This window comes from Heliangelus exortis, chromosome 28 (genome assembly GCF_036169615.1).
Source record: "Heliangelus exortis chromosome 28, bHelExo1.hap1, whole genome shotgun sequence".
NCBI classification, from domain to species: domain Eukaryota; kingdom Metazoa; phylum Chordata; class Aves; order Apodiformes; family Trochilidae; genus Heliangelus; species Heliangelus exortis.
The window spans coordinates 983,599-1,000,482 of record NC_092449.1 but is presented as its reverse complement, the minus strand read 5'-3'; the positions used below and the strand labels follow the sequence as shown (position 1 = coordinate 1,000,482).

Genomic DNA, 16,884 nt, shown 5'->3' with positions numbered 1-16,884 from the left:
GACCCTGGAAGGATGTCTTGGAAAACAGCACCGTTGGGATCAAGATAAAACCAGGAAGCCACTATGACCCACACTGCTGCTTGGCTGGGAAAGGCTGCAGAGGACTTTGCAAATTCTGTACATCAGCATGGATAATAAAGTTATTCAGCTGAATTTCACTCACTGTGTATTCTGCATGTTTTTTCCCATACCATTTCATCCACTTTCTGAACTCTCTGTCCATCGTCTAGAAGAGGGAGGAAAAAACAAAACCATTAGGACATCCCCTGGTACCAGTTACACTGCAGTAAAAGGAGGTGCTGCTGCTCTGACACTGCTCATTGATCCCCCCCAAGACTTTTTGTTTGTTTGGATGGATTAAGTTTTTAACATTCAAAGGATAGGCAGGCAGACAACTACTGTAGTTCAGTTTCCTTAATAAAAAAATTTACTTCACCAGGGTCAAGTCAAAGCCAGCACCCTCTGTCCTCCCTTTTCAAAGTTACATGTTCTAAGCAAGGCAATCCAGACTGATGCTGCACAGCACTAAAAATGGCACAACTTTAAGTAGCTCCTGTGTTGTGTCACATAATCCCCTTGGTGAGGAGGAGGCACTGAATGCAGGCAGACTGAGCACAGGGAGCAAAGGAACACATGGGGATAAAGTCAGGTCTGGTGGGGTGAGTGAGAAAGCAGAAAGCAGCATGTAAAGCACTGCAGCAGCAAACAGGAGCTTTGCTCTTGATAAAGCAGCCAAGAAAAATGCTTCAAACTGCATCCTGACAGACTGGGGCTGCAGAGGATGGAAGGCTGCTGCTCCCCAACCTGGCACCTGGCACCGTTTTTTCATTGCTCAAATAATGGAGAAAAGACCCAAAAATCCCACTCATGAAGAGAACCTGGTGGCTCACAAATATGCAGCTCCACATGTACAAAGGTTTTGTCTCTCATCTCTATGGAACTGACAATATACAGCACAGGTCATTATTTTAGTGGCAGGGAGGGTCAAGCTACACCTATACAACACGTTTGAAAATGAAACTCTGGTATCTTGAAAGACTGAAAAAAAATCTCCTGATCTTTAGGATGTGACTCCACACATGGAAAGGAGAGAATCACAGCAGGAATTCTGGCTTCACTGGCATTTTGGAGATGGTAGAGACCTCCATCAGCAGGTCAATAAACAGTGTGCATTTTAAAGTTCTTTACACTTCAAAAGCACTCCAAACCTTAGTATGACAACTGACAAAAATCTTCAGTATTTTCATATGCTGTATGAACTTACATTTTAATTTTTTTAAGACAATTTAACTAAAACAAATCCATAACATCCTTCCTCTTCAGCTGAAGCTTCTCAAAGTCATCTGTATTAATTATCACAGTAACCAAAGATGTGTTGCCACAGCCAATCTTAACTAGAAACTTAATCCAATCCTTTCCACAAATGTTGCTCAGAAATGGGGAGGAAAACTGGTCCATTACACACAGCACAAGATGAGCTGTACACAGGCAGCTTCACACATTCTGACACCAGAGCAGCTGCTTAGTTGTTAAATCTGACAGGATACTGTCTGTAACCAGAAGAACAATTCAGTAGATTTTGTTCATCCAGTAATTTTATGAAATACTGGTGTAGTTTCAAAACTAAAGGTCCCCTCTGTGAGTTAACAATCATCATGATGAACTTGTGGGTAATTTTTTTGGTTACCAACCCTCTTCACTAAAGCCTTGCTTTACTTCAGGGGGATATTAGTGAAAGTGAGACTTTTAACTTTCTGTCTGTAACACTGATCTTTAAAAGATCTCACTATTAAAACACAGACAGGAGAGTCCACGCCTTGCAAGCAATTCCCTAATGAAATCAGAATGCTCACACAGAAGGACTGCAAAGAGTGCTCCAGTTGGAAATTTCCACTGGGTCATGGCAGGGGAAACAAAACAGATTTTTAGATCCTTGTCTGATCCTCTTCACCACTGTGTTTATGCATTTTTGCCCACACCACTGGAAAGGAGGATCAAGGATTATTTCCCCCCCCGCCTCCTTTCAGAAGGTATAATTTTCTATCCTGTACAGACTGAGTCAGCTTGTTTTAACAATACAGAGGGATAAATTTCTGTTCAGTCTACTGAATAAAGTAAACTTCTTTTGGTAAGGCATGACTAACCTTTATTGTCTGCTTCTAGCTCGTTTGACTTGGAACTGATTATCTTTGTGGGTCCCCATTGGCACAGATTTGGAAGAGCAAAGAAAACTGCCTGCCTGACTAAACATTATGGTTTTCTTAGAGTAAGATTTCATTTTGGTGCCTGCTAAGGAGTTGTTAACCAGACACCCAGCAGAGGCCTTATCATTTAAGCCTACAACTGTTAAATACCTAAGCTGAACTTCAGCTGTAGGACACCAAGAAGAGGAATCACCACCGTAAATAGAAATACAGCCTTTAAAAACCTTTAAAAACTCTTTGTTTGAAGAATTAATTCCTAGATTTGCTTAATGCCATGGTCTCTGGAAGCCCTTTGTTAGAGCTATTTCAGACACAGGATAATTGCAGGTTCTCAGGTGAAGCTTACACTGCACTTGCTTTTGAATAGGGCCTTTGCCATTACTGGTTTGAAACAGCTTTACACCTCCTGGTCCTGAAATGTCTTCAGAAAAGTGTTCATGTTCCTTCCCTGCACCCCACAAGCACTGCCAGGAAACCACCAGACACACACTTCTTTCCCCAAGCACAGAATGCTCCAGGTCTTACTGATCCAAGAAGCAAAAGCAGCTAGGACTGAAGCTCTGCTTTTCTTCCCTCACAGCATTTAACACTAATCCTGAGCCACTGGGTCAGCCTTCAAACTGGGCATATTACACACAAGTCACTTCAAAAATCACTCACCTCAGCATATTTGGCTGGAATATCAGCTTTCTCCACACCATAATGATGTTTGCAGTTTGTGGCTGCAGCCACTTGAAGCACCACCTGACCCACACCTGCAGGAAGGAAAAAAACAATCCTGAGAAGAAGTTTCAGTAGAAAAACCACTCCATGGGGTGGTAAGAGCTTTCAGAGCAGCAGCCAAGGGGAAAAGTGCAGGTAATCTGTGAGACCAGGCTTCAGGGTGCAATCCCAAGTCCCAGTTGTGTCTGACAGTTCCCATGTGAACTCTCCCTGTCTCTCAACTGAAAAGCAGTTTCAATCTAATGGGTTTAATGTCCCATTTCCCTACAAGATGTTAAATAGTAAGAACCTGTTTTCCCAAGAAAAAGGGTTTACATTCTAATTACAAAGTAAGCAATGCAATTTCCCTTTTCTTACAGAAAAGAATTTCCAGCACTGTAATTTGGAGCTTTAAATTTTTCAATATATTGTGCACTTGTTACACTAACATAAGACTACAACAATTACAGCAATGCTCATATTGATAATTATTAATGGCTCCTTTTATTCAATATTACAAATTCACACAGGTTTCAGAACAGCTGTGTTTAAATTTTTTTTCCACATTTTATTTGCATTCCAACAAGTCCACAGATTTCTATGCTGTAATTGTCTATATAATTGAGTAATTCAACAGCTAGACAAACCCTGCCACATCCCAAAATAAATACTTTTAGGTCACATACCTAAGCCATTAAGGATTGGTCTAGCAATATTTTTACTGCTTTTCACCATGAAATGCAGCAAAGTCTGAGAACATGTAAAGCTTATTTAGACAGGAGCTATTTTAGAATACTACTTTAGGAACCATTCTAGGGCTCAACACTCAAAATTTCAGAAGGAACCACTATGATGGCAAGACCCAGCATTACTTAAAAATGCATGAAGTTTCCATCACTCTGAATTTTACTTGCATCAGATCCTACCAGCAGTAATCAGCTGCCACTTCTACACCTTGCCTGAACACATTTCCTCAGGAAAAAAAAGCATTCATTTTGATTTCTTTCTGTACCAGCAACCCACATTTGGCACACACGCAGTGGAGCAATGTCCTCCCCCATCTGTCCCACTTCAGATTTCCTTAAATCATCCAATATTCATCAACAGCAGGCTGATGCATCACTTCTTGTCTCTGACTCCAAATGCATTCCTGTCTCACCAGTGCATTTCATCATTCTGCAGATGACCACATGGGAACCAAGAGTGACTGAGAAGAGGAAAGCCCATTTGCACAGCAAACATATTGCTCTTTTCCATGCCATTGCCTGCCTGCAGGAAGCAGCACTGGTAATTGCAGGGGTGGAACCCCTGCATTTAAACCATTACCACCAGAGTCTTGGCTGGCACAATGAGCACAGTGGTGCTGACAGGGGGTTTTGTTCCTGGTTTGGGGGGTTTTTTGTTCGGTTTTGGGTTTTTTTTGCCAATTCCCATTTTGCACACACAGGGATATTTTACACCCGTGCTGATATGGAGGTACAAATTGCTGCTGAGGAAGAACATGGACAAGCAAAGACTGAGCGTGAGCTGGTTTGCTGTTTCCTCTTATTTATGAGGAAAAGAGGACAAAGACAGATGATATGGCATACAAAGTTATTCATCTTGTCCTTCTTTGCCTTTTCTTTTCGCAAGAACTGAACCATCCTGTAATTTCCATGTGCCTAATGATGATCCATACCTCCATAAATTTCTCCTGCAACAAGCCACATGTTCCTGGCATCACACACAAAACTAACAAGAACAGCCACAGCATCCTGGTGGGAGTTTAGCCCTGCTGTTCAGCCACTGCTGTCTGCATGTACTTATTGGAACAGCATGAAATTTACTGATAGAAATAATCTGCCCTGACAGTGATTTCACTTACACTGCACTCAATACTGCATGGATTACAATTTACAAAAAAAGTTCACTCCTTCAGTGCAAACTCAACAACTGTGTTCTGGTTTTAATTGTTTCAATGCTCCAAACATTAAAAGGCAAAAGCTTCTGAATCTAAATCATTCATACAGGCTTTTTAGACTGGGAATTTTTATACAGTTGGTCTATCTCCAACATATGAGTGGGGAGGTTAGCAATAAATACCTGATTTTATTTCTGATGATAGCAGGTAAAGTTATCTTACATTTGAGCTTGTTAAATAATCACCAGCACTACAGGACTTCAGATATGATCTCCTTTAACCTTCCTGAACAAACAATTGCGAGGATCTATGGCAATTTTTTCCTTCCAGATGGAAAACAGTTTGCCTGATCTGATGCTTTTCTAAATGTCTCATCTGACCATAAGTCACTGAAACAGGAAATTTCAGACATAAGTCCCACTGAGAGAGGAACCATGGGGTTAAGAAAAAAAAGAAAAAATTCACTAAAGATCCGTGACTGGAGAAGCATTACATTTTCAGGGGGAATGGCAGTATTTAAAATATATTTGTTTTTTCATAACCAAATGTATTTTTCCGCAGAAGTCCCATAATCATGCCAGCAGTAAAATCAAAACATACTTTATTTACAACTTTACAACCCATCCAGTAAAAGGGGAAATTCTTTCTATTCCTTTCCTGCTCTGAAACAGATTTTAGGAACAAAAGGAACACCATCTTCCTACTCAGTACATCTCTTCCACACATGTTTGAGTCATATCTGGTTTCTTTACCAACTGGAAAAATCTATTTCCTTCTAAAACTCTGATCTGTTCAAGAGATGCTGTTGTAAGATTGTAAGCTAGATTTTGTGGGGTCTCACAAGGCAGCTGTGGAAGTGAGCTATAAAGGGTTTTTTGACACACTGAAGAGTATGTTAGAGAAAAAAAACTTCTTAATTTTCAGATTTCACACTGGCATGGGAAGGGCCAAGAAATCCCATTCTCAGACATGAAGGGCATAAACTGAATCCTCTGAAATGAGATGAATCCTTAGAAATGGAACTGCTATTGTGGTCTTTCAATCATCATTTTTAATATTGTTTCTTCTTTCTAAGTGTATGGACCAATAGCAACAGAAACCAAGAGCTCTTTGTAACAAGGGTTTATTGCATTTGTAGACCAACATTTCACTAGCAGTCTGGGCCATCCATTTGGTCTATTTAATCTTGTCATAAAAAGCAGGAACATCATTGGGGATTATCTAGAAAAGGTGCTTATCCTGTAATACAATCCTTAGTCCCAGTTCACTTTCCAATCATGAATTCCATTATTCATAAAAGAGGAAAAGAAAAGAAGTTATTGCTCACTTACCACTGCCCAGGTCAACAAACAAATCGTCCTCTGTCATTTTAATTTCATCTATCATTTGGGCTACTAAGTCAAAGGAAGTTTCTCCATAAACCTCTGGGGAAAAGGGCTCATAGTTGTTGAGTTTCTCTGGGTCAGTCACTGAGTGGTTGTACACTTGCTGCAGGATGTGCCGGAGGAGCCCGTTGGAGGGACGGGTGTTCAGCTTCATCGGTTGGGTGGTTCCCTTCCACTAAAGGAAAAAAGCAGGAAAGAGACATGACCCCAACATCAGGACAAGGAAACCTCACCAGGAGAAGGCTGCACTGGCACAGTGTAGACAGGAGAGAACCCCCCCTCCCATCCCCTCTCTCACAAGCTGCTCTGCAGGGGCTCTGTAAAGTTAAAACCAGTGAATGATACAAAAAAAATTAAAAATAAAAAAAAAAAAAAAAAAAAAAAAAAAATCACACAACACTAATTGCTCAATACTTTGCATCCCCACAGCTTGGGGGTAATTTCAAATCTGCCTGCTGAAAATGGGCAGTGAGAAAATTAAAGAAATTAAAATGAAAGAAAATTACACGGATGGCGGAAATTAAAGAAATGTAAAAATCAGTATGCAATGTAAAGTTTCATAAGGAATATCATTGGAGTAGGGGTAAAAGTTTAACTCATTTTGTACTTAGTGCTCACCAGTGAACTCATGTTGACTGTAATGTCAACAGAAGAGTAGTTCCCTTCTCTTTCAGAAACTCTGGGATGGGAGGGATCATATGTACTCAAACAGGGAGTGGCAGGAAAGAGATGGAAATCAAACTTCCTTTTTTCTTCAGATAAAAAAAATGTCCTAAACATAAAAGTTTTTAAATTGTTTACCTCTCCCTGTGATAAGGAGAAACAAACAAAAAGGGCTAACTCCGGGATCCCTCCTAAATATTCCTGTTTGGGATTTAGATAGCAAGAAGAAAACAAATCCAATCAGATTTGCCACTTCAGGCAGCAATTCCAAATGCTGAACATCTTAAAATTTTTAGCTGTTAACCAACATATGTGACCATACACGTTAACCAGTGTACACAAGACACCTGAATCCAAACAAGAACAATTTTCAGAGATTTGTAAACCCACAAAGCAAAGCAAAGCCTGGAAAAAAGTCTTGTTGCCATAAAACTGCACGCTTCAAATAATTCCCACAAGCAGAGAAAAAAATCCACCTATACTTTCCAAATTAAACAGAATAGTAACATTAATTCATTTTTTCTGTTTTGCTTCCTCCAATTCAATGTTTTACAGGGTAAAAAAAAAAACCCAAACCAAAAAGCTTGTTAAATTGGTCTGAAAAAAGCTTGCTTACATTTTAGTTTTGCCAGAGTGATCCCACAGAACAGAGCAGCTGAACTGAGTGGCAAGCAAGGAAATTCCTAAGCCATGGATCACTTCCACAACATACAGGAGAGTTCATATGGATTATTTAAGTACCCATAAGCCACAGATTTCCCCATGCAAATGTAAATCTAGATGATAAATCCCTGTGAAACATCTACACACTAAACAGAAATCCTACACAGATAACTCAGCTATTCCAAAGTGCCAGTGGTACCAGAATTGCACACTAAAGAGCAATAGCTTACAAATTTGCCATTTTGGGGAATTATTTGTTTCTTTTCTTTCTATAAGAATATTCCTCCAATACAAATAACTCCTTGATTACCCAGGTGTGATCAAGAAAATAAGGTTTAATATCAGACCAGTAACTCCCCAAAAGGATGGGAGAGCTGAATACTGGAGATGCAGCTAAAAATCAACACAGATAATCCAGTCCCCCCCTTTCTGGATATTATTCACTCTGTGTGAATTGAAACCAGCCAGATAAACAAAGTTAAACACATACCAACTGATGAATGCTATCAATGGCTCGGTTGTACTTGTCACAAAGCCTCTGCATGCTTTCAAAGCTGTGTAGGGAGAAAGAATGCAGGGTCAGTTAAAACCAAAATGCCCTAAAAGGCAGGTTTAAAGGTAAAACCTGGTTTTTATCCTCATCCATACTGTGAGTAGGTGGCTAGTTAGGGTTTGTTTCTTGAAGAACACTTACTTACAGACACAACTTTAGGACTTTGTATTTTCCTTTTAAAAAAATTCCCCAGGTAACCAGCAATATGTGACAAATTATCCAAGTTTCTTTAATTAATGGAAAGAAGACTGAACTCAAAGCATGACTTATTAGAAATTGTGTTTTCTCACAGTCCATTGCTCCTTTTCCATATTCTCAGCTGCACAGAAAATGAAGAGATTCTGTAAGTTTTTCTGCTTTCTTCCATCATCTCTCCATGATAATCTGTCCCATGACAAGCAGCTACTTTTGTAGAAATTAACTCTGGGACTGAAAATACAGACGGATCCAGGAAATGATATAAAATTTCACCAGTACTGATTACTTCATGGCTTGGTTGGGATTACAGTCAACTCAGGCAGATGCCTTAATGACAGAAGCTGAGAGGATTAAACAAATTCATCTCAGGCCAGGGAAGAAAACATATTACTGGGAACATCATCCCCTAAGTAATCAGACAAAGCAACAGGAAAATAAAAAAAAAACAATCCAAGGAGTTTCAGGAGTAAAATCATTAAATCACAGCCACCCACAAATCAGGAAGGAGGTGGGAGGACCAGGGGACATCAGCAGGGAGTGGCTCTTCAGTCCCTTGTGATCCTCACTACCACTGCACTGGCTGGGAGAGCTCTCCAAGGAGCACTGCTGACTTCAAGCTTTCAGCTGCCCACATTTGATTCACAGCAAGACAAAGCAAAAGGCTGGAATGCATTTCTGTAATCTGCTGCTTTCCACTCACACCCATGTGTCAGCCTACCTGCTACGAGCAATATTTCTGATTAATTTCTTCAAAGGAAGTAAAAAGATAAAAACCATGACCAAAATGAGAGGTTTTTCTTGGAAAACTGCAGAAAGGCAAGCAGAGTGTGACTTCTGAGAGCTGGTGGGTTTCTCTTTCATTCAATATTGCTGCTGACCACACTGATGCTACCCAGATAAACATGATCAGCAAGGATGCCCTAACTACAGGAGTTACAGCACTGCAGCCCTTTGGGTAAGCCACAAATCCAAATTAAAAGATTTGATGACAAGGGATGCTTGACCCTGATTTCTCCCTTTGACTTTTTCATGAGGAAGAGGGGGACTAACAAGTCTTGCAATGAAACAAGAGGGGAGGAAGAAAGGGGACAGTGATACAAGTATCTGGTGCTCAGGACAACATCAAGTGATTAATAAGACCAATGCAGTTTCATCTGTAAGCCTCATTCTAAAAGTTAAGTCATGCTGTGGACTTGAACAAATTCTGTCTTTCCCATAAAAGCAATTCAGGAGGGTTTTGTGAAGTGCAGCTTAAGGGCTGTGTCTTTTTCCAGTCTTAGCATAGCTAAGGCCATACACAGAACCTCAGACCCCTCTCCAGGTAACTGCAGGTCAGAATCTGCTTTCTCCCAGCCCCAAGGTTAATGTCACACACTCATTTTAAGCTGTTTGTGGAATAGGTATTCACATGTAACCACAACCATCTTAAAATTACTCCTAACTGCCCAGCAGAGCAGCAGGAGTAGTTTGCCTTTTAATTTAGCCTCCACCCAAACAGATCCCACTTGTACTAAATCCCACCCAGTGGAAGGATGGGAAAGGTTAAGCTCCCACAGTCACAACATGCAGAAGCCAGGAGGCTGACAGGCAGCCCTGGCATCCCACTTTCCAAACAGGAATTCTTAGTTACTACAGAAGTAGAATCCTCTGTGCCATTCAGATTCCCAAGGCTGGCCGCAGTCCAACGGCGCAGATACCAATCATTGTTTGGGAGTGAGTAATTCCAACACACACCAGAGCTCAACTTTCTGCTGTGTGGAGTTTCCAATTATGTCCTTAATCCAACAGCCTTTGCCAATATTTCTGTTACACATTTCCTACCAAAATAACTCTGCAGCATCTGAAGCCAGTTCTAACAGAAAACTTCAGTTCATGGTGTCTACGAACAACCAGTTACAAACTGGTCCACTAGAAACCATGCTGGCCTGACCTCCTGATGGCAAAAAAACATTCTTCTCACCTTTTTGTATCATAGTCTATTAAAACATAGTTTTCCATAGCAAGCTTGAGATCTGGAATTTCTTCACAGACCCACCTGGAACAAGAGAAGAAATAATGAGTAAAAGCATCTCCAATCAAGTGTAATAAAGCAGTCTGCCTCAGTTCTAGACTGGCATTGCTCTATGTTAAGTCAGAATACTGCAGCAGACCTGAAAAAAAAAAAAAAAAAAAATCACAATATTTTTAGGAATAAGCCAGACATCAAACCATGTTAATTGGAAAGCTGCAATAGTTCACATTTGTATTGAATAAACAGCAGAGGAGCCCGTAGCCATTGGCAGAGGTATAAAGCTCTTGAAATGGCACAACTTCAAAATGAGGTGATAGATGTAGTCAACACATCTGAAAATACTGAAGCCATACAGCAAATGGCTGATGCTAATCTAACAGAAAATGTAAATGCAGAATGCAGTATTTCAAAAGAATTCTGATACTCTAACAAGCTTTGACAAAGCTGAATGTGAAGACTTTTCCTACAGCACTCTAGAACAATGCCACTGACAATGCACTGCAGGGATATTCTCCTGTATGTAGAGCTCTAAACTGCTCTTACACCTAACATGGCCCAACCCAAAAGAGATTTTAAGAATTATTTGATGAAAGATCCCTTTTACATGCTGGTCATTAGAAAGGGAAAGTACACACCCCCTTGCAGATCATCTGACAAGGACATCTCACAGAAGAGATCTTCTGTCTTGGAATGTAGGAGGATTAAGTCCTTTCAAAGACAACTTAAAAGCCACAGAAGCTTTGTACACTTTCCTCCAAAAATAGGAAAGCCCCATGCACCACAAACCCTCAGAGCATGCCATAAGATGCATTCCAATAGGAACACCAGAGTTTTTTCTTCATGTACCCTGATGCATGCATCACTTTTAAAATGGTGACGGGAGATCCAGCAGTTCTGATTCACCCTTATCAAATAAATATATTATAAATGAAAAAACCAGAACTTTACATCTATGGCTGACTCTCTTCTGACTATTATTATTATTATTATTATCTCCCTAAAAATGTCAGGACTCCGATATCTCCAACATTTTTGTCCTGGCTCAGGAAAATGGGAAGTCAGCAGCTGTCTACCACTGGCTGGAAGAGATAAACACTTCTCTGCATTCTTTTAACCACCACTTTCATAACCACATTACAGTCCCTTTGCACAAGGCAGGCAAAGGCAGAATGAAAGCCTTGGAGCACATTGTACTCACTGCAATCACATTTTAAACACAGTTGTCAAAAATTACTTTGACCCAGCTGCTTCTAACAGAATTTTTCCCCTGCTTTCAGCTAGCACAGCACAGAAAGCACCAGTACCAATGCCTGGCAAATGAATTTCAGCACCACATCTGTTTAAATGCTGGAGGGTGTCCAGAGAAGGGCCAGGAGGATGCTCAGAGGGCTGGAACACCTCTGCTGTGAAAACACTGACAGAGTTGGGCTTCTTCAGTCTGGAGAGGAGAAGGCTCTGAGGAGACCTCATTGGAGCCTTCCAATGTCTGAAGGGGCTACAAGAAAGCTGGGGAGGGACTTTTTGGGATGTCAGGGAGTGACAGGACATGGGGGAATGGATTCAAACTAGAGGAGGGAGATTTAGATGAGATGTTAGGAAGAAGTTCTTCCCCATGAGGGTGGTGAGACACTGGCACAGGTTGCCCAGAGAGGTGGTGGAAGCCCCATCCATCCCTGGAAGTTTTTATGGCCAGGCTGGATGGGGCTCTGAGCAACCTGAGCTGGTGGGAGGTGTCCTGCCCATGGCAGGGGGGTTGGAACTGGATGAGCTTAAAGGTCCCTTCCAACCCTGACAATTCTATGATTCTAAATCCCTTCAGAAAAGTTCTTTTTTATAATTGTACTGACAAATGGTGCCACAAGTTCCCAAGGTGCAGAACCAGTACAAGTGAGCTGGAATTAGCAGTGGCAGTACATCTTGTATCAAGGTTTTCTAGTGAGGAAAAGATACTTCTTTAGGGGAGAAATTCTCAGCTGTAGCTCCACTACACATCATTCCCCACCACAGACCATGAAAAGTGCTATGATTTCATGTATATAAGTGATATTATTAACACTACCATGCCAGCACTTGGCTCTCACACTCATGGTGGCAGCAAACAAGGCTCACTACCTGTTCCTGGGCTTCATGTGACTGAGCACATTTCAAGCTCAGGTGGCTGTGCCAAGAAAACACTGTGCATTGTACCACACCAGTATCTCCACCATCCAGCCACTAAAACCCACTGGAGATACAGCCCTCAGACAAGGGAAGCCTGCATGCTAAGGGCCTAAAACAGTTAATGAGAACAGCTTTTAAACAATGTAATGTGGATAACACATTAACATGCCTCAGGTGTTTGGGGAGTGTGTGTCAACATTTAACAAGATTTGTACTACAGCAAGTCACCTAATCCTGCTGAAAGAACAGCAAGCCATGTCTTAACCACTGCCTCTGTTGGGAAATGCTCAGACCTCCTCCCCTTGCTATTTGTCTTTCACCTTTATCCTCCTATTTTCCCCACATTGGTCCAACTCCAGCAATAGAACTAAGAGGAATGCAAACAGGGCCATCATTCCCAAATAATGCAATATCACAGCACAAGGGGAAAAGAAGAGGGTGGGGAAGAGGGTATGCAAGCCCAGAATGCAACACATCATGCCAATGATGTTTTCTTAACCTTGCTTTACTAAAGATTGACTACAGACCATTAAGCCCAAGAGCTGAATATCCCTGCTCATTTCCTATTCTGTTCAAAAGAGAACAGAATAAGGCAAGTTGAAACAAAGCGTTTTTGACAGGGAGATTTATATTGCAACAATGTAAGTTCAGCATAGAAAATAATTTAGAGCTGTTAAATTATAATTATAACCACTGCCCTCCCTTTCTATTTTGTCTCAAGACATCCATTCACTGGGATGCAGACAGGAGAGTTCTAACCAGGTCTGCACTGAACACTTACCGAATTGTCTCAATAATTTCATGAGCAGCATCATGGTGTTTGTCCTGAAAGAAAAAGAAAAGAGATGTTTTCAGAGAGACGTCAGATGTGCTGTTTGTCAGAAAATTACTAGAATCACAATCTTTTTAAGAATAGCAACCAGAGTAAGGAAGGAGACTTTGATTACCACCCAGGCCATTAAATCCATCAAAATGAGCTATCTCAAAAAAAAAATGAGGCTTAAGAAGATGCATTTTTCAAGTTTCTGTGGACTAGCAGAAGATTTACATGAAGGAGCTGTCAATTCTACTTTCTTTGTCATTTCCTGAAATCAGGAATTGTGTAGCTGATACCCTTGAGAATTATTGGTATGCAGTAGGCACTTGACTGCAAGTTCCACAATGAACAGCTGATTTCATCGACCCAGCATCTGGTACGTGCTCACATCTCCATATGGGCAGCAAGATTCTAGCACAGTGAGTAGCTTTCTAAAATAAAGCATCAAATAAGCAGTAGGAGTGGCTATCAGTGGAGAAAAAAAATACCTAAAAAAAAAAAAAAAGGCCTGAATATGCAGATCTTTTCATGAACTGAAAAACAAAACACACATGCACAAAGCAGATGAAAATTTCAGCATGACAAGTACACACTGGGCTGTGAGGCACAGATGCTTGTTGACTTTAATTTGAGAGGCTATGCAGGAGCAAGAGAAGCCATTCCAGATTCCTGCTAATAAAGCCCTTGGAGCTGCATGTGTATGTACTATGATGAAAAAACCCCAAAAAACTATTTTAGCAAAGTTCCAATATATACTGTTGTGTCCATCTTGTGAAGCCTTAGTTACCAGTGTCCATCTGCCCAAAGTTGAAGTTATCCTTGGACATTTATTTCTTGAAGTGGCTTTGACCTTTTAATTAGGAATCCAGCATCTAAGGACATTCCAGAGTTAGAAGAGTAAATGTTCACTCTCTCTCTCTCTCAAATAATTTCCCTTGTCTTCTGCTACAGCAATGTCACTTCTATAGAGTTACTGAGGGAAATTCTATAGAAAATGGCATAAAAATAACCCAAGAAAGTCAGCTCAACCTTAACCATACCCTACCAGTTTTTACCTTTTGCTACACACAGAATAATCATAGTAAAAAGCCCTTGGGCTGATCAAGCTCTTCCAGTAAACTGTGTTCATCTGTAGTAAGAATGTGCTTTATCAACATAAGCACATTATACCGGAAAAGTGAATTCATGCTTATTCTGGCATAACAGTTTCCTCTGAAGCTGTTAATATTCTTCATTGATGGCTTTGGACAGTTTCAGTGCTAGCAGAACACAGGGGAAAAACATGTGTCCTCCAGGTCTGAATGAAAACACCCCTCTAAAAACTGCTAAATTAACAGATTGCTTTGTCTGGGTTTAAAAAATGAAAAATAAACTTAAAAAAAATTAAATTACAATGCACATCTGCAACTATAGATCATCCAATTTGAGTGAGTGGTTTTAGCAACATAACCATATGGAAAATCCAGCCAGAAGGGTCCTTCCTTTACTGCTGCTAAGCTTCTCATGTTGAAACACTTCCCAAGTTTACTGTACTTTATAACTAACACACTTTGTTTGCAAGACTTGCATAAGATCTTGGGAGCTTGAACAAAATGAGAGGTGATCTCCTAATGCTTCTTCAAAGTGGAGAAGGTCATGGAAAATGGAAGAAGGAAAGAAGAGGGGAGAAAATCTAAAGGAAAGTTAGTCCCACTTAGAGTTAGTCCCATTTCTACACTGGGTTGTAAGATTTAATATGAATATTAAGCAGCACCAGTCTCCCAGCTGTGTTCATGCAATTGTTTATGACGCTGATAGAGTCTCCAACAACTCAGAAGGCAAGTTGAACAGAAACCTCACCAAAACCACAGGCTCTAACCAGCACCAGCTTCTGCCCATCTTCCTTCCAAGCAGATGCTCTGGGTTTGGCCAGACACACCATGGAGCTCAGTGGAGCAGCTTTTACCAGGATCCTTTCACAGACTCAGTGGCTGAACACAGAAAGCTCAGGAGGGACTCAGAGCTCTGCTGCAATCAACCTGTCAAACCTCACACCTGGCTCAACCAACTGTAAATCCAGCTGAAGATGGCCTGAAGCATCTCAAATTCAGTCATTTATTTTTGTATGTTTTTTTTAGTCTTGGGGGGGGGATTTTAACTTTTTTCAGGCTGCAGTGACCAGCACACAGCTACACCTCTCCTGCAGGCACATGATCCCAGCAGGTCCTGTTGTACTTTGGCAAAGAGACACCCCTGAGAGCACAGCTTTCCGCTGCATCTGCACTCACAATGCTTGGTCAGTGAAATATCTGGTGAAGAACCTCCTCCCAGCAGACTGCCCATCAATCATCACATCCACTCTGCAGAAGCCTTTTGGAAGAGCCTCAAGTGGGTCTGTTCTGGGTGCAGTGATGCCACCGTGCTCTGTGTCACCAAGAGCAGCTCCATCCATCCTCCAGCTCTGCTCCAAGCTGTCCTCCCTTCCTCCTCCCCTACACACTGATGTGAAGCACACTACGTGCTGCTCCTGGGCCTGGCTGTACTCCTGCAATGATCTGGTATTTCTGGAGTTTGAGGGGCCCTCAGAATCATCTGGGCTCCATAAATGGAAGATCTTTCCCGAGACAAGACCTTATCTCTTTAACATGGGCTGTGCACGAAGTATTTAAAGTAAAAAGTTGCAATCTGTAGTAATTAGTGAGAAGACCCCAAGCTATTCCAGTTACAAAAAATAAAGCAAAACAAAAGCAAAACAACACACAGACCTAAACACACATTAAAGCGTAGTTATTGCAAATTCTCTCCAGCTGAACTTCATAATAAAGGGTTCTTATTTTCAACCTAGACATCCAATATAAAACTGAAACGTGAGCTCCCAGAGAAAATTCAATGGTTCTTGCCAAGATGTGTCATTGGAAACAAAAAAAGAAGTAACTTTTGAAAAAATTCACTTTACGAGAATCCAATTTCCTATGGAAAACAGCAGAGAACAGTTTCAGCCAGCAGGACTGAACAGCTTCACAGTTCTGATTCTTACAACAGATTGCTCCATCCACATGTTACTACAACTCTAATCACTGGAGTTAAAGAGTTTTAAGCCAGAAACACACCCACTGCTATTACTTTTAGTTCACTAGTGCCAGAAGCAACACCAGCATGCACGACTCCTGCTTACACCACACCAAGCTGCATGAGCAGTTTCACCCTCTAGGACATGGGGAATAGGCCATGGAACAAAGTTTAAGAGTTGAATCTTTCCCTTCACCTCTTCCCCAAGTTTTCCACCCAATTTTTCTGCTGGAGTCAGCCAGTCCTCTTTATACAAAAGACATTTTGTATCTTGCAGTTAAGAGAAGCCCTACACACAGCTTTGAAGGCCAAGTAAAACAGTGCCCCAAAAGTCTTTCCAAATATGTATTTTTGTGCAATCATTATAATTTTCTATAATCACATCCTCTTTTTTAACTTCAATTAAAGGAACTCACCACTATGACCAGACCTCCAGAGTCCTCAGCAGTAATCATGGCTATTTCTGTACCACCTACAGAAGAAAACTACAGGACCCCAATCCCACTGCATCATCTGAGCAGTACCAGACCTTCCAGTCATCAAAATATAACTTTGTTCAACGCAGCACCCAATTTCTAAC

At 41.0% G+C, this 16,884-nt stretch overlaps 1 protein-coding gene across 12 annotated transcripts in view; it reads right to left on the bottom strand.

Moving 5' to 3' along the window:
* DOT1L (DOT1 like histone lysine methyltransferase) overlaps nt 1-16,884 on the bottom strand; it is an 82,255-nt gene that overhangs the window by 52,621 nt on the left and 12,750 nt on the right. For 11 of the 12 annotated variants that reach the window (XR_011722757.1, XR_011722759.1, XR_011722761.1 and 8 more), the window contains exons 2-7: nt 13,221-13,264; nt 10,229-10,303; nt 8,008-8,071; nt 6,138-6,366; nt 2,865-2,959; nt 164-226 (exon numbers count right to left, since the gene is read on the bottom strand). Coding sequence is in view for 9 of the 12 variants with exons in the window: in XM_071727569.1 (XP_071583670.1) it covers nt 164-226; nt 2,865-2,959; nt 6,138-6,366; nt 8,008-8,071; nt 10,229-10,303; nt 13,221-13,264 (570 nt within the window). In the remaining 3 variants the exon portion in view is untranslated. Of the gene's footprint in view, nt 1-163; nt 227-2,864; nt 2,961-6,137; nt 6,367-8,007; nt 8,072-10,228; nt 10,304-13,220; nt 13,265-16,884 lie in introns of those variants that run through there. The other variant, XM_071727573.1, reaches the window with a different exon arrangement.